The sequence below is a fragment of the Mesoplodon densirostris genome, chromosome 13 (genome assembly GCF_025265405.1).
Source record: "Mesoplodon densirostris isolate mMesDen1 chromosome 13, mMesDen1 primary haplotype, whole genome shotgun sequence".
NCBI classification, from domain to species: Eukaryota; Metazoa; Chordata; class Mammalia; order Artiodactyla; family Ziphiidae; genus Mesoplodon; species Mesoplodon densirostris.
The window spans coordinates 5,108,686-5,131,679 of record NC_082673.1 but is presented as its reverse complement, the minus strand read 5'-3'; the positions used below and the strand labels follow the sequence as shown (position 1 = coordinate 5,131,679).

At 46.8% G+C, this 22,994-nt stretch overlaps 1 protein-coding gene across 3 annotated transcripts; it reads right to left on the bottom strand.

The window, feature by feature from the left end:
- Positions 1-16,528: 16,528 nt before the first annotated feature.
- On the bottom strand, positions 16,529-22,126 carry CHCHD7 (coiled-coil-helix-coiled-coil-helix domain containing 7). 3 transcript variants are annotated; one of them, XM_060116382.1, is made up of 5 exons: positions 22,021-22,126; positions 20,957-21,082; positions 19,091-19,160; positions 17,411-17,509; positions 16,529-16,667 (listed from the first exon to the last, which is right to left on the bottom strand). In XM_060116382.1, the coding sequence occupies exons 3-5, from the start codon at positions 19,142-19,144 to the stop codon at positions 16,563-16,565; spliced, it is 258 nt and encodes an 85-aa protein (XP_059972365.1). In that variant the 5' UTR covers positions 19,145-19,160; positions 20,957-21,082; positions 22,021-22,126; the 3' UTR covers positions 16,529-16,562. The 3 variants fall into 3 exon arrangements, with proteins under 3 accessions (XP_059972365.1, XP_059972366.1, XP_059972364.1); XM_060116383.1 differs by having other exon boundaries at positions 20,988-21,082; XM_060116381.1 differs by lacking the exon at positions 20,957-21,082 and having other exon boundaries at positions 22,021-22,124.
- Between the last annotated feature and the right edge of the window lie 868 nt (positions 22,127-22,994).

The following is a 22,994-nucleotide window of genomic DNA, read 5'->3' as shown; positions in this document are numbered from 1 at the left end:
ACATCATGTGTTTCTAGTATGATGCACCGGAAAGGCCACAATAGCTCTTAGATAGGACTCTTTCCAAAAAAAGCACAACCTGAATCCAGTCGTGAGGAAATCACAGATAAGCCCAAGCTGGAGAACATTCTACAAATAAATGGGTTGTACTCTTGGAAAATGACAGTCATGAAAGAAAAAAGGAGAAACTGATCCAGATATAAGAAAACTGAAGAGATGTGGGAAAAACTCAGTGCAACGCGTGATCCTGGATTGGATCTAGAACCAGGGGAAAAAATTGCTATATAGAATATTACTGGGACAATGGGTGGAATTTGCATAAGGTCTACAGATTAGATAATAATAATGTATCAATGTAATGTTCCCTGATTTTGATGATTGCACATGGTTGTGTACGTGGATGTCCTTGTTCTTAAGAAATATACATTTAAAGTATTTAGGGGTAAAGGGCAATGTACTCTCAAGTGATTCAGAAAGAATACATAATTTTCATGCGTAGGGGGAGAGAGAATGTGCAAACATAGCAAATGTTAACAATTGGTGGATCTGACTGAAGAGTTTGTCAAAATCCTTTGGATCATTCTTGCAACTTTTCTATCAGTTTGAAATTGTTTCAAAATAAAAGGTAATCCATTAAAAAATGGTAGCCAGAAAGTCCTTCCAGGCTAAGATCCAGTAAAGTAATTTTTACTTATTCTTTTCTTAATGAAACAACATGTACCAAGACAAAAAAAAAAAAAAGAATATTTACAAAGAAAATAAAATCACCCACAATTCACCTCCCTACTCTGCAGGCATTCCCATGATGACAGGTTTCCTCCCCTGTCCTTGCTGTCATGCATCTGTTGTCCCCTCTGTGTGGTTACCATCACCTGTTCCAAGACTCCATCATCTGTTGGCCAAAGATTGGGCTCCCCACCTCTACCTGTCACCTCCCCATCTATTCTCACCAGAGCAGCTGAGGCGTGCCTTTTGTGCTTGGCACTTTCAACAAAGTGGTGCACATTTGCCAAAACACCTCACAGGAGGAGAGATTGGGGCGAAATACATAATGAAGTGTCTGGCTGAATATTCTTGCATTTGAAGACATCCAAGCTTTGTTTAATCCTAGTAAAATCCCTTCTCCTGTCACTCATCCCTAGAGTTCACCTTCTACCCAGTTGAAAAGGAGACCAAATGTCCCCAACTCCACTTTGGTTCCCCCCCCCAACCCCTGCATTTATCTCACACTATGGCTCTCTACCTGGGCATTTCTGAGGCCAGGTGGCAGTGTCCAAATCTCTCAAGTTAGATCAGATTGGGCTCTGCACTCCGAGTGAACCAGAACCTCCTGGGTCTCACCGAAATCAGCAGGGCAAGGGTTAGGTGTCTGATCCTGAGCGGAACTCTGCCACTAGCCAGCTGTAGGCCTTTGGCAAACTGTATAATCTTTCCTGTTCCCAATTTTCAATTAAGTAAAACAAAGGCAGGATAAAATAACTTCTAAAATCACTTTTAATTCTGAAAGACTATGATCTATGATTCTATAGCTGGGAAAAGTAGAAATAATCAGATAGAAAATGAGGAGTAGAAAAATTTTGAAACGCAGCAGAATGAAAGATGATTATGAACAATATAGGTTTACTTTAGGACCTAGATGCAGAGAATGGAAGAATAAGACTCTCCTTACACATAGTGGTGGAATAGAATTAGAGACTAGGAATTGTACAATGAGATGATTAATGGCTTAATAAAACAGTTGACCATGACTCTTACCAGCTATGGATGAATGACACATCTCCAAAGACTGTAATTAAATATCTCTGAAACCAAATTCTAGCGATGAGTAAGCTTTTCTTCTTTTATACTTTCAGTAGCTTAGGAAGGAAATGCAGTCAGTTTTTAGGTTATTAGATCAATGGTTCTCCAAGCATGGTCTATGAGTTTAGACCAGAGATCAGAGCATTTCAGAGGGAGAAGGGTTGATGACCACCAGCCCAACTTTTCAGTTACTGCACAAGGAGAGTAAAGACCAGGCTGGTTGAGTGACTTGTCGAAGGTCACCCAGAACGGTGGTTCACTCCCAAAATGTCTGATGGGCAGGGTGTCCCACTGGCCACATCCTCGTCCAGGAAACTCTTCTCACTAGTCAGTATCAGACTGGTCTCCGGTGCTCTTATTGAAACCATGGCCAGGCTTCACGTCTAGCACTGATTCACACGCTTCACCCCTGTATACACTTCACCCCTGGGACTGTCAGGTTAGGCAGGTCATGTACAAGGAGACCTTTTGCAGTACTGGAGTCATTCCACCGCTCTGGGATGGCATCCAAGATGCACACCTTCTGCCTGCCTCCCTGATGTGGGTCCCTCTGGCAACCATCCAGGTGTTTTCAATTTTTACAATGGCAGTAGGTGAAGGGCTCCACACTGCTCCAGGGGCATGTATCTCCATCAACGTGTCCTCTAGAAATTTGGAAAGTTTGAAAGCCAGTACATGTTCTGAACTCAAACGAACATGTTCAAGAAAAAAGCCAAGTCCACTTATAGGAACACCCAACAGTATGTCTCTTCTCTTGTTTTGCCCAGAGAAGGGGGCAGTTAAGGGGGACTCCATGATAGAAGCTAATTCCTTGCATTATCGCTATTGGCAATAGTAAAGATAGCTTTCGTTACTTGACATGGTGACGGTGGTTTCCACTGTGGGATGGGATGGAACCAAACAAGCAAGCATCATGCCTTTTGCTGGCCTTGCAGTGAGCTTTCCACAGCACCTCTTGTGTTAATCCCTAGACCCTGGCAAGGCTAGATGAGAGCGATGCTTTTGCAGTTCAACTTCCTCTGGGCAGGGACCACTCTCTGCAAAGCCTTGGGATCCAGAGAGATAGTGCACCTGCCATCACACATCGTCTTGCAACATTTTCTCGTGAAAACAGACATAACGTTTTTTATCTGGTAGAAAGCATCTTCAGTACAGAAAAGAATGTCATTCCTTGAATCTGTCAATAAAACCTCCCTAATCACCTGGAAGGTTTTTTTCTACACCTTTCCAGGTCTCTCAAGTTCTTTAGTAATCTATAATATTCCAGAGGAATGAAAGTGATTCCTCACCCATTCAGAAGTTTGAGAATTCCTAGCCCAGAAATTTGGATTTCAAAGGACATGGATCCCAGGCCCTCATATGAGAGAATCTACACCTACAATTTAATTGGTGAGAGCATTCCCAGGAAGGAGAAGTGGTAGAACTATGGGATTCAATTTCCCTGTTTTTGTAAATCAGACTGCCTGAATCTGAATCTCTATTCTTTAACTTACTGGCCGTGGGAACTTGGGCCGATCACTTCACCTCTTCAAATCTCATTTGGGTCATTTGTAAAAACAAGTTTGATGATAAACAACCAACACATTTCAGATATTACGGTTCTTATTATCATGACTATTAATTGAGTTGTTCGGAAGGGAATGTCACATAAAATTTCGGGTTGAGGGTTCTGAAATGACATTGCCTAAGTAACAATCCTGGCTCCATCCCGTGTTAATTATGTGACTATGAGAGAATTATTGAACCTCTCAAGTCACAGGTTTTTCTTCTCTGAGGATGAAGGTTGTTATGAAGAATCAATGAGGAAAAATTGCAACATATCCTCCAAAGTACATAGCACAGCACCTGGTGTGTAGTAAGCATTTAAAAAATATTAGTTGTTGTTATTATTAGCGGCAATGCAGCAGCAGCAAGGGCAGCAGGCATGGTACTAACACTGCTTTCTTTGGGAGACAACTTGTAATTATTAACAGTGGAATATCTCTGGAAAATGTTCTTGGCAGAATTAATAGTTCCATCTTTGACTGGAGCTCATTACAAATACCCATCTTCTCTGAACAGTGCAGAGAATGTTCCGGATGAATTGGGAGTGCACGGCATCCAGTAATGTATAGACAGGGAAACATTTTTCTCCCTCCTGAACTGTTCCATTGGACTTATTAAAAATCTTCCATGTGTTACTTTAATAGTTGGGATACTAATAAAAACAATAAAAATTCCTGCCAATATTTATAATATAAAATTTTACACTGGTCTGACGCTCTGTGTATTTTAAGTGTTTACCTGAAGTCCAATTTATTCTCGAGAGGCACTATTACATGAGATGTGCACTGGATTTTAAGCTGAAACAGAACCAAACATACTGTATGTGAAACGCTCCTCCAGCTACTGTCTTGGGTGGAATATTATGGGCCTGGACCATCGTCGAATATTTTTTTCATCTGTATCCTCCTCTTTAGTAGCTGCCCCTCCTGTCTTCCAAGGTGGTTATTGCGGATGAGATGAGGAAAACCTTGGACCCAATTGTAATTGAAGTTGTACAAATTTAAGTTGTTCTTATTTCAAGACGTGAGCTCACTGCCCCCCCCCACACACACACACACACACTGGTTCTTGGATTCTGTTTGCACTCACTGAAAAACAACTCATTTGGTTGGTACATTTCCTCCACCGTCGGGGCCTGAATTTGGCTCCCAGAAAGGAGGACAGGCCGTCTCAGAACTTGCTGGAAGGTATTCGGATGCACACCTATCTGCACTGGAAACAGGGAGGCCATGCTTCTGCAGCAGGAGCCTTTCCGAGACTCCTTTAAGGAATGTTACCAGGCCTTCTCAGAGCTGTGCACAAGCCAAAATATATATTGACATGATAGACCACAATGGATTTAAGTGTTTAAAGTCAAAAATACACTTTTAAAAATAAGTACTTAAGTTGGCTGCTTGAGCAATACCTGGGTGCCAAAGTGAATTTGTTTAGAATAAACCACCAAGTATACTTTTTTTTTTAACATTTTTGCACGGAAGCAAGGAAAACCAAAGGGGAAAAACACAATTCCGTGGAACACTTCCTTGTTTCTACATTATGGAACAGTCGCAACTTGTAGCAGAGTTCTATCGTGAGGCCAGCAAATTCTGACAGTCTCTATAAAAATGTTTAGCTTCAAGTGAAAACTAAAGATGCTTCTATGCCCCCGGCTCTGTGCCCTTCTCTCTGTCTCACATGTGTCCCTTACACGTCCTGTAATCCCCTTCCTGACGGCCAGAAAATCTGCTGCAAAAGAATCTCCCAAACTTGGGAAAAAATTGCAAACATGTCGGCTGCCTATTTTTCACTGATGTGTCCGTGGGCGCACACACCCTGCTCTCTTCCTTTGGTTACAGCACACAGTTCCCATTACTCTCCCTGGTTGTCTCCATTGTTTTAATTTGGGTGGAATCTTGTGAAATATCTTGACTTGGGCAACGTCTTGTGTGGGTGGGCTCTGTAGGGTGTTCTGAATGTAGAGGTGAATTGGTCTCATTCCTTCGGTTCCTTCTGGGAGACAGCAGTGCCTCCAGCATACTCTAAGAAGTGCCATTTCATTCTTTTGTGAGGTTTCAGGCACCAGCTTGAAGCATCAGAGGGGAGAAGCCGTGTTAGCCTAGGTAGGTGGTCAGAGCATTCTTGGTCGCATCATGTCCTCAGATACGCAGACACTTGGGCCGTCACACTCAGGGCCAGGGCACAGGGTGGCCCTGGGAAGGTCTTGGAATTTGCCACAGGGTTTCTCGCTCCTCCACTTCTCTGGACCCGGTTCTTCAGTCCAAGGCTGGGAACTGGGGAGCGGGGCCCGACTCTGGCCTAAATGTACAGCAGTAGGTCAGAGGTGGTCAAATTCTCCCTCTGGCTTAGAGGCGCCCTCTGCAATTGAGACTCAGATTCATCACGTCTGCTTGCCTCTGTCAGAGGTGAAGGTCCAATAAATAGTGTTTAGCAAGGTCCCCGGCAGCTAGGACGGGGCACAGCATGTTTCCTCAAAGGGAAAGAAGTTCTTCTTCCTTCTACCTGAGATGACATTCCTCCAACCTCACATGAGAATCCTGACCATTTTCCACCAGCCTCTGACCACAGCTCCGATCTTGACCATGGGTACGCAGTGCCATGTCCTGGAGGAAAGAGAGAAACTGAGGCAGCCATGTAGGTGCTGGGAGTCACGTCAGCAGGCAGTTAACTGAGTCTCTCACTTAGGATCTTATAATCCCCTGTGGGAAGAGATTTTCTTCAAAGGCGTTTAGCGCTCTATAGATCCAAAATCAAAAGCGTTTTTGAATCCAAAACCTTCCTGCAGAGCCTTTGTTTATTTTATGTATGACAACAGCTCTCGCTCCTTGCTGCATGGGGTTTCTGAGTGCATGGCACACACTCACTGTCCCGCCTTCCCTGTTGTCGTTGGTTGCCTGGACCCTGGGAAGCTTCAACACTGCTTCTCACTGTGCATTTCCATTACCTCAATGAATGTGATTTCCAGGTTCTTTAAGTGCCTATTCCTGCTCCCCTGCTCTCTCAGGGACACTCGTAGGACCTCTTTTACCTCCATATCCTAAAACCCAGGAGACGTTCATTAGAAAAGCAAAGTCAGAAGAGCAAGAAGCAAAGTCACCCGTTGCGTGGTGGCCCCAACTGCTGCCGGAGGAATGAGCATACTCAGCACATCCACATCCTCTCCCCCTCCGACATCCATTACCCCTCACCTCTCTTCTCCTGCCTTAATAATCCCTTTGTTCACAGCGCTTATAACTTTCTAATACACTAGTTCATTTATTGTGTTTATTGCTAATTCATGGTCTCTCTGTCTCTCTCTCTCTGTCACACTCTTCAGTCATATGAGTCCCATGAGGGCACATGTCTTTTCCTATCTTGTTTGGTAATGAACCTTTAGTTCCAAGGACAGTGTAGCACAGAGTAAGTACTCGATAAGTATTTGCTGAAAAACAAACAAAAAGGTTTTTGCTGTACAAATGAACGAATGCCAAAAGATAGATACTTCTCTAATGCTCAGGTCATAAAGCACACCCTATAGACTGCTAAATCTTTTCCTTGCTTACTTTCCTTATCTCTACGTACAAAGCTTTGGCAAAATTTTAAACTTTGTCCATGTTTTTCTTCTGCACTCTCTACATCCTTCCATAATCCCTGTGGCCCAGAACTTTTATTTAACCTAAACAAAACCATTTCTTTCGTCCAGTCTGACCCATATTCTTCAAAGAGCCCCACGTTTCAATATATAATGCGTTCTCTCTCGGTTGTTCACCCCTTCTAAGTAAATCCATCTCATCATTTGTTTTATTGTTTAGAGAAGTACTCAAAACTTCAGAGCCATAAACATTTCAGGAGGAAAGTCTCTTCAAATTAGAAGATAGTCAGACTATCTTTGTAAATATGCTACTGCCTTCTTGAAGATTACCAGTGCCAAATCATACAATCTTAGGCAGCTGGTCCTCTCCCTTAAAGATACCCAAATAGTAAAATTACTATAATTAGTTTTGCAATCACTCAGCACTAAGGAACTCTTAGTCAAGACTAGGATGCTCTTTTGAGAGCACGAGGAGGTCAACAACGTGGAAATACGTGGTATTGATCTACTATTCCCGCGAAGAAAAAATCAAAGTATAAGGTCTCTAATTTTCAAAATTTAATCTCCTTGGATAGAGATTTCATGAGGATATTTACTTTTCCTTCTCCTCAAAAGGGAGGGATACAGAATAAAAATAGCTGATACTTATTGGTGCTTCCTATGGTCCAGTTACTGTGCTAAGCTTTTTTTTTTTTTTTGCGGTACGCGGGCCTCTCACCGTTGTGGCCTCTCCCGTTGCAGAGCACAGGCTCCAGACGCGCAGGCTCAGCGGCCATGGCTTACGGGCCCAGCCGCTCCGTGGCATGTGGGATCTTCCCGGACCGGGGCATGAACCCATGTCCCCTGCATCGGCAGGTGGACTCTCAACGACTGCGCCACCAGGGAAGCCCTGTGCTAAGCTTTTTACAGACATCATCTGACTCGATGCTCACAGGAACTATACAATGTGGGCATTTTACAGCTGCAGAACTTGAGGTTTCTGCATCTAAGTAATTATCCAAAGCCCACAGCTTAGGACAGCTAGAAAGAAGTGGGGTTACAAATCGAGCCAGAACAAAGCAGAGCCCTCACCTTCAACCACCAACCGCACCCCTCCCACCCTGTCCCTGATTTCCTCTGCTTTCCACATCTTCACCCCACCCCCATCCCCAAATGATAAATAAAGGGGTTTCTAGAGACATACAGGTAACCGATCCAAACACTGCTCTAAGCCCTCTTGTGCTGGATCTCGGGGGCCACGCGGCCATGAGGGGCTGGAGCCGCACCCACCCGGGAACAGGACTCAGGGGAGTTAACCAGGTGGGGTTTGCTGCTATTCTTGGCGTTGTTTGGTCTTGTTTTCCCAAGACGTAGAGAAATATAGTCTATTGAGGTTGTGAAAGACATTCTTCAAGAGTGGGAATTACATAGAGAAGCTGTCAAGGCTCTGGAATGCTGCTCTACAAGATGACATCTGCCTTGAAAGAAAGAAGCAAGCAGGGAGACAGATGACAACTCCAGCAGCCAAGCCCATGAACCACGAATTGAAAACGCCCCAACCCCTGGCCACAAGTCCCCAGTCTCTAAGGGGCACAGGTATGTGTCAGGAAGCACCTCGGCACAACAAAATGACAAAACCCACCTTTATATCCAGGAAAAAAGTCCGCTTTGCAGATGACCCAGACCTTGGCCTTCCCTCCTTGCTCTTCACGGCAAAGAGCACGGTCATCTCAGCAATGTCACATCCCACTGTCACCTCAAGAGCAGAAGAAGCAGGTAGGGTGGACAGGGCCCCCGGCACCAAACATCTGAAAGACTTCTTAGAAGTTTAAGTAAAGAATCAGTCACACCGTCACAGACGCTGATTAATTTGTAAATTTCTTCCTAGAGTATAAATCCTCATTCACTTTTACATCCCGTGCAGAAGCCTTTTATTTGTGTCCAAGACTCAGTAAGTACTAGATGGTGAAATGAATAGTAACTGGAATACCAGGCAGAGTCAGGAGCTGCAAAGGAGATGAAAGACGCTGAGGAGGCTGGGTCCACGTGGGAGAAATGCCAGGGTCGGGAGGCTAGGTCTACAATGCTAGGTCTACAATCAGGGACATGATGGGAACCAGCCTCTAATTGCGGATGGAGCGGACTAGAGCTGCACTTAGCGCTCAGGCCCCAGGAGGTGCAGAGGGTGAAGAGCCGCTTCCGGAGTGGGACTAGGGCTAGTGGGAGGTAGAGCTGACCCACCACGAGGCCAGGGCGACTCCTGAAGGGAACAGAGGCCAGCTTGGAAGAGGAGAGGCAGGAGAGGGCGTCACGCACCGGCAGGCGGGCCATCCAGCCCGCGGTCAGTTCTGTTCTCGCGAGTCGGGCCCTGAGCACCGATGCCTAGTACGTTTCTTCGGAGTGACTTGGTAAATATTTCCTGTTCTTCGAATCGGACCCCCACCCCCAAAATGAATGTTTTCGTTCTTGGTCTTGCTTATTAGAGATTTCAGGTATACGTGAAGTGACTAGGATAGCGGTAGAGTGTGAGAAGAAAATTAGAGGAGAGACCATTCTGGGCCAAATGACATAAGAGAACTGTGAACGTGAGGGCGTGAAATAAAACAATGATCAGTTTGGCTTCTTGCAACCTCTTCTAGCAGAGATGGAGTTTGGGGGTATTCTTTAGGGAGGGATGGAGGGAGGGGGTCAATTAAGAAGATTGTAGTGGTTGATATTATGGTTTCCAGAGGAGACCAAAATCAGCCAGCCTTTTGCTGATGACACATAAATCCACTATCTATCTTTATCAGTGCATTTCAAATATTAATAATATTAATATTAATAACACCTACTTGCACAACACACGTGAAGTCTGCTTTGGGTTTCACAACAACCTACAGGACAGTTAGGGCACATTCACAGTACGAAAGGCTCTAGAAGGGTAAGCGATTGGCTCAGGACTGTGCGGCCAGTAAGGGACGGAGCCCACACTCACACCTGGACACTGTGGCTGCAAATGCAATGCCGTTTGCACATCCTGCTGTGTCTCGCTTCTGGGTATTAAGCGAGGTGTTTGGTTTAAGGCCCTGGCGTTGGAAGCTTTATCTGCAGTGTGAACGAGCTTCACCCTCGGTGCTCGCTTCACTGGGCAGCTCACTCTCTCCTCCCCCATCTCAAGGCCCTACACTTGCCCCTTCCTCATCCTGCCCACCCTGAAGACGGGCCGGGGCACAGTCCTGACTCTCTTCCTTCTCCGGGAGGACGGTCGGAACTGGTGGAGGAATCCGGGTCGGTACGAAGCCGACATATCTGTGGTCTCTAAACGCAGTGATGAGATAAAGAGAGAACCTGAGCGCACAACCCCACCGTCTCGGGCTTCAAGTGTGGACACGACCAACGACAGAAGCGGCTCCTGATGCAGATGCCTGCCCACGAAAGCTGTTCCTGTGTTCACAACTCAAAGCACAACCGGTTCACCTCTTTCAGTCTCCTTTTCAGAATAAAGCATTTCACACTTAGGAGACATTTCTCTTACTCTGCTTCTGCAAAGTAAAAACGAGGGGCTTCCCTGGTGGCACAGTGGTTGAGAGTACGCCTGCCAATGCAGGGGACACGGGTTCATGCCCCGGTCTGGGAAGATCCCACATGCCGCGGAGTGGCTGGGCCCGTGAGCCGTGGCCGCTGAGCCTGCGCGTCCGGAGCCTGTGCTCCGCAACGGGAGAGACCACAGCGGTGAGAGGCCCAGCAAAAAAAAAAAAAAAAAAACGAAAGGTGAAAACTTAAAAGCCCATCCGGGTGACTTTGCCTGGTTCTACCTCGTCTGACCATATGAACTCACGAAGTGAGAACCACCGCAGTGGGGCGGGGGTGAGGGGGTCGTGATGGGCCCAGACCGGGGCGGCAGGGAGGCTGCAGAGGGGGCCGGGGGCTGAAGGCCCTTTGAGACCCGACTGCGGCCCCAGGAGGCCTGCGCGCTCGGCGAGGACCGGGCCGCCCAGGGGCAGCGATGGTGCAGGGAAGACGCCGTGCCTGGAAGGAGTGTCGGGTACCTTCCCGTCTGCCTCCCTCTCTTAAGTCTAAGGTCCTTGAGGACAGAGCCTGGGCCTCGTGTGTCCAAAAACACACCCTCCGCAGCTTGCTCAAGGCTGCACCCTTTACGTACGTCGCCAGATCTAGAGGACCTTGGAAACCAGGGGAAGGAGTGTGGATGTCTGTCCTGAGGTAATGGCAGGTCTTGGGAAGCTTAAGCAGGGGGCTTGCTGGGGTTGCATTAAGGGAGGTTCTCCGGGCTGCGGTCCCGAGAAGGACCTGAGCAGGGCGAGGATTCCCGAGGGAAACAGTGTAGACGGTCGCAGGGATCCAGGGTCATCGCGATAACCTCTGTCTCAGCGCCTCCAGAGCTACCCTTCTAAACACACACGGGACTTGACCTTCTCCATCTCAGAACGCTGCAGAGCTTTTCTTTCTGTACAGAGGGAAGTTTAAGTCCCGGGAGCAGCATTCAGGGCCACACGCGTGAGCCCAGCCCACCTGTCCAGAGCCCCTGCCGCATCCCTTCACCTACTCTGCTCTAGTCAGTGAAGAGGACGTGCCCCTTCGTGTCTGCCGAGGCCACTCACCCTCTGGGAAGCTTGCTCTGGCGGCTCCCGGGAGCATCCTGAAGTCCCCTGCAGCCGGCGGTGCCTGGTTCCTGCCGCGCGGTTACCCCAGCGCTTTGCACGTTGCGGGCACCTGGCGAATGTCTGCTGAGCAGAAGTGAACTGCAAGTGCAGTGCTTGTACTTGGATTCATTTAATATTTATTGACCACCAGAAACCACAGGCAAAAAAGACTGATCTACTTAATAACCTCAAAATGTAAAACACTGCTCAGAAATGAAAACACAAAGTTAAAAGACAAACTGGGAGAAATATACAGAATACATCTGACAAAGAGGTAATTCCCCTATTATACCAAGAGTTCCCCAAATTGCTCACACCAACAATCTAAAACAAAATGAGCAAAGGAAATAAATACACCCATTCCATTTTTCACTCATCAATTTACAAGGATGAAAGTTTTAAAGTGCCCAGTGGGACTGAGGGCGTGAGGAACGAAGACTCTCAGGCTTTGCTTCTGGGAGTGGGAGTGCGCTTCCTGTGGGAGGGGGTTTAGCAACATCTACACGATGCAAACTACTGAAACCTTCCACTCCTACACACGTAGCGTACACATAAAACCGGAACAAGCAAAGAACCGCGGCTCTCACCTCGCTCCTAAGAGGGGGCCCCTCAGTGGGAGACTGGTTGCAGGACTGCGTACCTGCACAACGTAAGAACTAGAGTAAATCTGTAACCACGCGTGGGGAATTGTTCCAAACTATATTGCTAAGCGAGAAAAGCAGAGGGCCTCCGCTCGTGTATTGGGATGTGACTTTTGTGTAAGACAAATAAACAAATATACAGATATGCTTGTACATACATATAAAACCGTGAAAATCCTTGACGTTGTCTGCTCCTAGGCAGATTTATTTACACTGTAAACCCGCTGGCATTGTTTGAACCTGCGTGTTTTTTTCTTTTTTTTAATAAATAAATTTATTTATTTTTGGCTGCGTTGGGTCTCCGTTGCTGCGCGCGGGCATTCTCTAGTTGTGGCGAGCGGGGGCTACTCTTGCTTGCGGGGCGCAGGCTTCTCACTGTGGTGGCTTCTCTTGTTGCAGAGAGCAAGGGCTCTAGGCTGCAGGCTCAGTAGTTGTAGCATGCGGGCTCAGCAGTTGTGGTTCGCCGGCTCTAGAGCACAGGCTCAGTAGTTGTGGCACATGGTCTCAGTAGTTGTGGCTAACAGGCTCTAGAGCACAGGCTCAGTAGTTGCGGCACACGGGCTTAGTTGCTCCGCAGCATGTGGGATCTTCCCGGACCAGGGCTCAAACCTGTGTCCCCTGCACTGGCAGGACTCCTAACCACTGCTCCCCCAGGGAAGCCCTGAACCTGCAAGTTTTTCAATGTGTTCAATTTTAAAAGCCTCCCTCCCCAAACACATACACAGCTGTTGATCTTTTATTACGTACTAGACGCTTGCCAGACATTATGGGCAGAACCACAAATGACATTGCTGCATCCTCCAGGAGCTTTCAGATAGATACAGTGATTCTCAAAAGGACTGGTTTTGCATACCACACACACATGCAACCTGCGATGAGACGCTTCCTACCAGCGTGAGATGCACGGGAACACAGTAAAATACCTTCGATGCATCTTGTTAGTCGATAGTTGCTTCCAAAGGCCTGCCTGATTCCCAAATTTCTCAAGGCACCTACTCACGTCCTGACACAATTAATTTATTAGCTTCACCTCTCAAAGTAGAATCGTAGAAAGAGAAATAAAAGAGGCAAATTTAACAGTGACGACGAGGGAAACCCCTGGGACTCTGTCCCTGCAAGTGGTGCAACAAGGTCTCTAACAACCAGGTTACAGGCATAGTGCCCTGAAGTCAGCAGGGTGTGTGCAAAGGTGTAAGCAAGAAATCAGGAAATTACTGAAGACAAAGTTAGAACTGAACAGTGTTGCCTGGGTAGAGCCACGTTATGCTCACATATGTTAAGAGTTTGCTGATCAGAAGTCCCCAGTTAGTCTGTCTTCAAAAGTACTTCATAGAAAACACACCTATAGATACCAGTCATCAAGGAGCTGCACCATCACTACAAAACTGCAGTGATCAGGACAGTGCACTACTGGCATAAAGAGCAACACGGTGTTGGGGGGGGGGCTTCCCTGGTGGCGCAGTGGTTGAGGGTCCGCCTGCCGATGCAGGGGACGCGGGTTCGTGCCCCGGTCCGGGAAGATCCCACATGCCGCGGAGCGGCTGGGCCCGTGAGCCATGGCCGCTGAGCCTGCACGTCCAGAGCCTGTGCTCCGCAACGGGAGAGGCCACAGCAGTGAGAGGCCCGAGTATGGCAAAAAAAAAAAAAAAAAAAAAAAAAAGATCAACACAGGCATCAGTGGGACAGAACTGAGGTTCAGAAACACTTTCACAAACACAATCAGCTGCTGTGCCACAAAGGTGCCAAGACAATTCAGGAGAAACCACAGGGTTTTCAACAGAAGAGGCAGGGACGACAGGCAGGACAGCCACGTGTGCAACAGAACGGAGTTGGACCCCTACCTCACACCACATTCAAAAATTAACTCAAAATGGATCAAAAACCTAAATGTAAAAGCTAAAACCATAAAACTCTTAGAAGAAACATAGATGTGAACCCTTGGACCTTTTCTTAGATATGTCACCGAAAGCTACAACAAAAAATAAATAGGACTTCATCAAAATTAAAAGCTTTTATGTTTCAAAGGACACCACGAAGGTGAAAATACAACCCACACAGAATGGGAGATAAAATTCACAAACCATGTATCTTATAAGGGACTTTATCTCGTGTGTAAGGAACTCTGACAACTCAGTAATAAAGATACACAACCTAATTTAAAAATGAGCAAAGGACCCAGAAGCACATTTCTCCAAAGAAGATATACTAGTGGCCAATACGCAAGTGAAGATGCTCGGCATGATTAGGCATCAGGGAAATGCAAATCAAAACCACAGCGACATACCAGCTCACGCCCACCAGAATGGCTGAAATCAAAGGCAGAAAATAAGGGTTAATGAGGATGTGGAGAAACTGGAACTCTGATACGTTGCAAAATGGTGCTGCCACTTTGGAAAACAGTTTGCTGGTTCCTCAAAAGGCTAAACACAGTTACCATATGACCCAGCAATTCAACTGCTAGGTATACATCCAGAAAGAAATTAACGTCCACGCAAAACCTCGTACACAGAAGTTCAAGAAGCAACATGCCTCATAAAATAGCCAATAGTGCAAACAACCCAAACACCAATCAACTGATAAGTGTATAAATAAAATGTGGTACATCCATACAATCGAAGGTTACTCAGCAGTGAAAGGGATTGAATTACTGATACACGCAACAGGAATGAACCTTGAAAACATGAGGCTAAGTGAAAGAAGCCAGCCACCAAAGACCACATGTTGTATGATTCTGTTTCTGGAAATGTCCAGAATAAGTAATTCTAGAGACAGAAGGTACGATGGTAGTTGCCTACATGCTGGGGAAGTGGAGGAAGGGTGGTGTTAGGAGGAAAGGAACTGTGTGCTAACAGGTACAAGCTTGCTTTCTGGGGAGATGCCTCCTAAATCCGCTGTGGGGACAGCTGCACAACTTTGTCAGTACACTAAAAACCATTGCATTGTACACCTTAAATAGGTGGCTTATATGGTTTACAAACTGCATCTCAATGAACCTGCTGTTAAAAAAAAAAAAAAAAAAAGAGCTAGGCCAGGACAAATAGCTACGGGATGAATGCTGCTGTTGGTATGTACCTTTAAAAGGGTGACATTAAAATTCCAAACCCTTGAACAAGCTTAAAAGTACTGAAATGCTTCTTACACAGTATGTATTAGTTTCTTGTCAGATCCTATTTTAATCCATCATTTTAGAGCAATCAGTACAAATCAAAGAATTTCTGAAAGAATCCATCTTTTATTCAAATAGAATCACATTTGGAAATCAAGATCATATGGTTTAAAAATATCTGACCTGGGTTTTGGAGTCAGACCAACGAGATGGATAGTCTGTTGTCAGCATCTGTTAAAATACTACTCTTGCTCCAGGACCAGATGAAAAAAAGGGACACAATCTATTTGTGTTCACTGACTTTATAAGTACATTAAATTTTATCAAAAAATATATCTTTTACAATTCTGTAAATGAAACAAACTGGATTTTAAAAGGCGGTGAGTTTGAGAGCTGCTATACAATCCACCCCGGTCACTACACTGAACGTTCCTGCTTTCATATCATAAAAAGGAGCTGAGCTCCAGCCTCATCCTGTGTTGCAAAAATCACCTGATGAGCCCCAAATCCTCCTTGTCCACCTCATCCTGCAAGTAGAAATCCTACTTCTGAAAGTATCACCTTTTCTTTCCATTATTGTGGTTCAAGGATACTACGCCTTCACAAGGTTGTCCAGTATTCACAGATTTGAGTTACAGAATCCTTTGGCTAAGCCTTTCGTTAAAGAAAGAAAATGAAGAAAGCCAGTTCTTTTCCATGCCACTTATGCCAACCTTGCCTTTCCCCTGCTCCCCTAACCTTTTAAAACTGAGGTACGTGAGCGAAGTCAGGGCAGGGATCTTACTAACGCGCTGGGATTAGACGCCCACCACGCACCCACCCTGGACTTACCTTCCAGTCTTCTCCCCACCACTCAGTCCCCCACCTCACCCTCCAGGGGGAACCGTCTACACACTGCTCTCCAGATGTGGCTCCAGCTTTCCCTCCATCATGTCGTCACTCACATCACAAGGACTGCTTCCCTTTCACCCCCATTAAGTCCTTTCTCGTTCACAACTTACTTCTCTTTCGAAACCCAGCGGAAAAGCTCAACTCTTCATGGAGTCTTTCCTGACGCTCCCCTGCCTTCAGGAAGTCTTGTAAACTTGGTGACACGGCACAGCCAGAGTGGCCTGCTCTCGGTATGGCACTGAGAGCAGACACAGAGGACACAGGGCTTCCCCTGGTGCAACCTGAGATCTGTCTGGGTAAGGCCTGGAAGGTCTTCAGAAGTTACCGTCACCACTTATTAAACATATTCATCTGCTTCTGAGTTAAATAAACCACTTTAATGCAAACACTCAATAGGGCATCTTGCCCATTGCTCCCAAGATTATGTCTCTCTCTGCTGCTGTAGGCATAGACGGCTTCACTCCATCCCGTCTTCTCTGGATCATGATAGAATTCTGTGTGTATGTACAAAAAAGAAGAAACCAAAATCAGTAAAGTACTAAATGCTAATCAATTGCCAGAAACCTGCTGTTGTGGTCTTCAGAAAGGAAACGTAAAAAACCGAGTTTAAAACAAAAAAAAAAAGAATGAATTCTAGGACTCCAGATACTGTTTTCAGACAATTATCAATTAAACAGAAGTGATTATTCCCACAGGAGTATGTTAACTGAAACTGGGGTGGGGACACACTTTGTAACTTCAGGTCCATCGAGAGGAGCTACGGAATAACTGCCAAATGAAACCAACAGGTAAGCTAGCAGAGGGACAGGAAGTAGCTGGATCCAGTGCTCAGAGAAACAAATTATACGGCAACGTCCGCCAAAAATGGGACCATGGGCGATGGCGGGAGAGGAGGCAGAGAAAAGGAAGCCTGACGCCTGTTGTGACGGGGCGAGCCACCTATTCCGCTCACCTCCAGAAAACTCCAATGGTAACCAGGCTATCACTTTAGGGCCGCAGGCCCTATGCATGTAGGAAGACCCACCTCTATTAGAGCCACGTCCTTACACGCAGGCGGAGGGTGAGGCAGCTAACGAGAGCGCCCAAGGATCCTTTAGGGCACACGGAGGATAAAGTCAAAAAGGTAAGTTTCCGACAGCCATCACTAAGGAAGGATTGTAGGTGCTAACAGACTTCAGGCTTCAGTTCCAAGCCGAACAGATGAGTTTTAACATAAAGGTAACCAAACTAGGCTTACCCAGAACTTCCGGCAGTTCTTGTACTTCAAGAAGTGAGTGGAACACCTTTCTCTGTCATAGTTATTTTCATCCATACATCTGGTAGAAGCATCAGATTCCTTAAATATGTAAGATAGGTATCATTTAAGAAGTGGAATGGCATCTTAAAAAAACCAAACTTCTGAAGCTGCTTCCCCCCAGAGCAGGTAATGTGAAATAGTTCCTTTTTGTTCATTTGAACGAACAGATAATGAACAGAATTATCTTTCCAACTATCCCAGCATTCGTTCTGCTCAAAGCAGACATCTTCCTTTTCACAGTGGCGTCAGTTTTCTGAACATCTGATCACAGGAATTTGAGTCGAAGCACTGACTGCGATCACTTAACCCAGTAACCGTTCAATGAAGAGGCCGAGACAAGGTGAAAGGTGCTCAAGGTCACGATGCAAGGAGTTCCCTGGCGGCCCAGTGGTTAGGACTCGGTGCTTTCGCTGCCGGGGCCTGGGTTCAATCTCTGGTCTCGAAACTAAGATTCCACAAGCCACGCGAGGCGGGCTGGAGCGGGGAGGGAATCACTGCTGTACGTGGAAGCAAAACTCAGTCTCCCGACCTGGAGGGCAGCTCTCCGCCCCTCCAAGTTCTCGCTTGGACTTGAATGTTTGAGTTAAGGTGGTTTCGAGAACCTAAGTAAGTTGCTAATGACTGGTCTGCATCAAGGTAACTTAACGACATTCATCTCAACGTATGTCCGGCTATCATTTGCTCCATTACGCAAGTAAATACACAATTATGTAAGCAATTTTAATAGGTTATCATTAATATCACTTCAAAACCACAATGAGCAACACAGGGCTAAGAGTTCAAGGAGGGTAGCTGCCATTTGGAAGTTAAATTTCAGCTGTCTGAACTGGAAGTAGATTGGAGAACAAACTTCAAAGTGAAAGGCATGATTCTGAGACTCCAGCTAAAGGAAAGCTTTAAATAAAGGGGAAGGTAACTTGCTTCACAGATCTAAGAAACATGGTCTAGCTAAAGAGACTTGGTAAAGCTGTTAAACAGATTTCATATGTATAGCAAAGCTAATTTTCTAAGCCAAATATTTAATGAATGTGTATATTTGGAAAATGCATATAGGATCGGGAATATAATTTTCATAGCACCAGTCCGATGACTGCATTATTCAAGGGTGACAATGCCACAAGTAAGAACCGCTAATCTTACCAAATAAATGCCAATAAAACCTTACTATTACAACAAAATGTTTTGTTTACATGATACCTTTGTGGAAACCTTCAGGCTTTAAATAGCCTAATTCAGTTATCAGCCCTTATCCTCAGCCAGGCCGTCTCAGGGGCATGATGAAATCACTGCTATCAAAACATAAATTTCAGTGACCGTTTAAAAATACCTACTTTCCATCTTTGCACGTTTGGACTCAAGAATTTCCTCAGTGTTACACATGCTTGTCTAGTATAACAGTGATGTTACACAAATTAGGGAAACTTAAGAGAGATGAATCCTTGTTAGCTATATTATGAATATCTAAAAATGCTCTAGTGAAATAAGGATACACAGGCCAGGAATATTTCTTGTACAGAAATAACTTTATTTAAGAACTGCAGAAAACTGACGCCCACAAAATCAGAAGAAGCCCGTTTTTCCAACTTAATACTCGCGACAATTAAAAGCGAACTGGCTTACCAACAAGCAAGGATTTATGTCAGGATCTCTCAGCCTTCCAGTTACCACGGACATCCTAACTCTCTTCTTCCTGCAGGCAGATGTTGGGGAAGCGTTACACAGTGGATGACAATATAAGCCAGTAAATCTCATCAGCTCCGCAAGTACTTGAAAAGTTAATTTTGACATAATGATTATCCAGTGAGGAACTCATATAACCTCTGTATTTTCAGAGTAAAGACTTGGATGTGATTCTCCTTTGCACTGACGTGTGCCTCAGCACAAAGGCCTTATTTAAATTACTGAAGTGCATCTACTGAAATTTGATTACAATGTCCAGAAAGAAAGATAATTCAGCTAAAATTTGGTTTTAGTTTACTCCTATTTCTAAAGGTTAAGCAATTAAATGTATTAACGAAACCTAAGAATACCACATGCACTCTATTACTTCCTTATTATACATGGATTAGCACACAAAATAAGGGTGGAAATATTTAGTACAACCCAACTTTAGCAAAAACATTTGTTAACTAAAGTACGTGAATGTCTACTCCACGGCCGGCCCTCGGGTGGCCAATATACCAAAAACAAAAACAAAACAAAGTTATTGGTTAGTTGACATTCTGAAAAGTTAAAAAAAGAAAATCTGAAACTTAACTTCCAGGGGCATCTTCTATTTAACTGATACTTCCCAGGGTTGAAGGAAGTCAGGGGATGCTACTGTGGAGCATTCATCTTCCAACTGAAGCCGTATATACAGATACAGCTCTGAAGAAGCCTTTATCCGTTAAAGGTGATCACAGTTTTCTAAGAGCCCATTAGTGATTCCAAGTCAAGTCATATACTCATATAACAAGTATGTCGACTCTATCCCAGGACAACTACTCTCTATAATGAAGTTAATTGAAATTGGTATACTACTATCTTCAAAGACATGCCATAGAAATGAACTAAAAGGGAAAACTAAAAAAAATAATCAACTAACTGTTAATTACTAAAAAGTAATTTTTTGTTTATTTCAACGTATTGGCATACTATCGATTAAGCCACCCACAAATATTTTTAAATGCTCTGCACTAAGTTTAAGGAACTTACTGCTGAATGGTGTTCTAGCTTAACTGTCTTTTACCTAAAGATCAAAGGAGAAGGCAGCAAATAATGCCGTATGACTTACCCAAAACACCACTGAATAAAAACTGCATCAGTATAACCAGACAGAGCTCAGAATTTTTGTACAAAATGGTTTCTACTTTCCTTGCCCAAGATGGGACCATCACAAAATATCAGTCATGTTAAAAGAAATGAAGTACATGCAGGAAAAACAATCAAACCCCACAAGCTCCTGAAAAGTGAAGGTATTCTGAATCTTGAGTCAACTAGTTCCATTTCTCTATTAAGAGAAAGATCAGGATGTCCAGGCTAAAGGAGATAACCTTTGCAAAGAAGGATGGAAAAAAGTCTAATCATTCGGGGGTCTTTTCGGTACCCACTAAATAACCCTTCTATTTTATGATCTTCACTGACCAATACGTGAGTATACCTAGCTAGCAGAAACATCTTAGCAAAAAGGAAATTCAAGATGCTGTTCAACTATATGTAGAAGCTTCTTCCTCCCCTGAATATAATTCCTTTGCAGGCTTCACTTCTTCTTATGAGAGGTGAGGGCACTAAGTAAATGCACAGCCATCCTCTCTACATCTGTCCTAGGCTGTGAGAGCAAAGAACTCTGCTTAGCTGTTCATATGCCTTGGATATAATCTCAACAACGATCAGACGCAGACAGAACTCAGGTTGCCTGCCTTCTGTGAAAGTGTCCTGCTTCGCATTTTATCATTGTCCTGGGTCAGGAATTCTTTACAAATAACACCGAGGTAACATCACATATACCGAATCAGGTCTGCTGTAGGAGTTTATCCACCTTTCATTTCCTTTCCCTTCCGGATTCTAAAGACAAGTCAATCTAAGTTTGGATTTCCGACTGTCACCTTCTTTGCATGAATCCTCGTGTATCAACTGGAAATGAAGAGGAAATGTCAGTTTACAGTGAGGAGCGGGGCTGAAGTCAAGATCGAGTGTTCCGCCAGCGAGGCCTTATCTACTTAGTTTCTGAAGGTACCAAACAAACGTGACGAAGCTCTACTTGCAGGGGACAGTCAGAAAGAAACCAACGATTTGAGAGAGGGGCCGCAAAAGCACAGCACGTTTGAGGAATAGCTCTAAAATCTTTTCCAAAGGGCAAACTGCTTTAAAAAGTATTTCTTGATTTCCTACCCAGTGGTTCAGGTCGCCACTCCGAGCAGCTCTGCAAGGGAAGGGGGAGGCGAACGCTGCTGACCCGTCCAGCCCACCCCTCCCGTGCTGGTCCTTGCCTAGGCAGGGGCTGCGGCCCTCCCAAACCGCAGGGCAACCGTCGGGAAGCTGAAACACGTCCTGCGAGGCCCTCAAGCCTTTAACCCACGGCTGGGTGCAGGCAGGCAGGGTCAGGAAGTCGCAGGGGCCCTGCGGAGGGGGCGGGGAAGGCGTGCGGAGACCCTGGAGCCAGGCGAGCCCCAGGCCCCGCTACCTCCAACGAGCTGCCCGGCCCCCCGACGGCGGGCGCAGGTGAACCCACCTTGCCCCGACCTTCACCTTCGACGGCGCCCAGAAGGGCAGGGGGAGAGGAAAACGCAGGGAACTGGGGGCAGGGCTAGGCCTTTACGCTCCAAAGGCTGGGAAGAAGGGTGAAGGAAGGGCCGGGGGTGCCCAGGCAGGGGGCAACTTCCTCGTCCCCGGCCCGAGGAGACCCGTGTTGCGGGGAGGATGTGACGGGAAGGGGCCCGCGCCCAGGCGAGGCCTAGTGGAAGCGGCGTCACGCCGGAGAAGCGGATGCGGGCCCCGCGGCGGCCCAGGCGCGCCAGTCTCTTCCCGCAGCCCGGCAGCCGCCGCAGAGGGAAGGGCGGGGAACTACTCACCTCGGGCCGCCGCTTCACCAGCGCCCAGGCCGTCTCCAGCTCCAAACACGTCAATGGCTCACGCAGCGGGACCTTAAGTAGCGCGCATCCCAACGTGCTGCCCCCGCTCCCCGGCGGCCGCCGGCCCAATCGGGGCGCGCCGCCGCCTGACTGACAGCCGAGCGGGGCCTGGCGCGGCAGGGGCGGGCGAGCCTCGCCCCGCCCCCGGCCGGCGGGAGGAGGGCCGAGGCGGGAGGAGTGGGCGGGGCGGCGCGCGCGGCCCCGCCCCCCGCGTCCCCCCCGAGCCGCGGCCCGCCTCTTAACACTTCGGCTTGACGGGCGGCGTGGCGGGCCAATCGGCGGGCCCAACTGCGGCGGCGGCGGCGTCCAGTGGTCGACCCCGGGGCGGAGCGTGCGGGGGGGGGCGGGCACAGCGGCGGGCGGGGGCAGGGGGCGGGCCGGCGGGAGGCGGGGGCGGCGGCCGAGCGGGCCGGGGGAGGCAGCGGTGGGCGCGACGTCGGCGGCGGCGGCGGCGGCGGCGGCAGCTGCAAGTTGGGCTGCAGGGGCAGCGCATACACTACAATGGCTGCTGGAAAGAGGCGTAAGGAAACAATTTCCAGGCCCGCCGCGTCCAGCCCGAAATATGAGAAAAAAATTATTAGAAATTCCGCGGGCGGTGTAAAGGCGGCGGACGGGCCGGAGGGAGGATGTTAAAGCCCCGCGGTGAGTTCTCCCGGGGTCCGGGGCGGCGGAGAGGCGTTTAGCGGGAGAAATATCAGGGTTATTTAAATTATGGGACTCGCCGAGGGGGCAGAGGAGCCGCGGCGGCGGCAGGAGGAGGAAAAGTTTGTGCTACTCTCAGCCCCTGCTCAGGACCCCAGAGAGAAAAATAATAATAAAAAATAAAATAAAATCATTCAGCGGGGGTGCGAGGACTCCCGGAGTCGCTGCTGACAGGGCAGGGGGCTATGCGGCTGGAGACCCGAAGGTGAGGT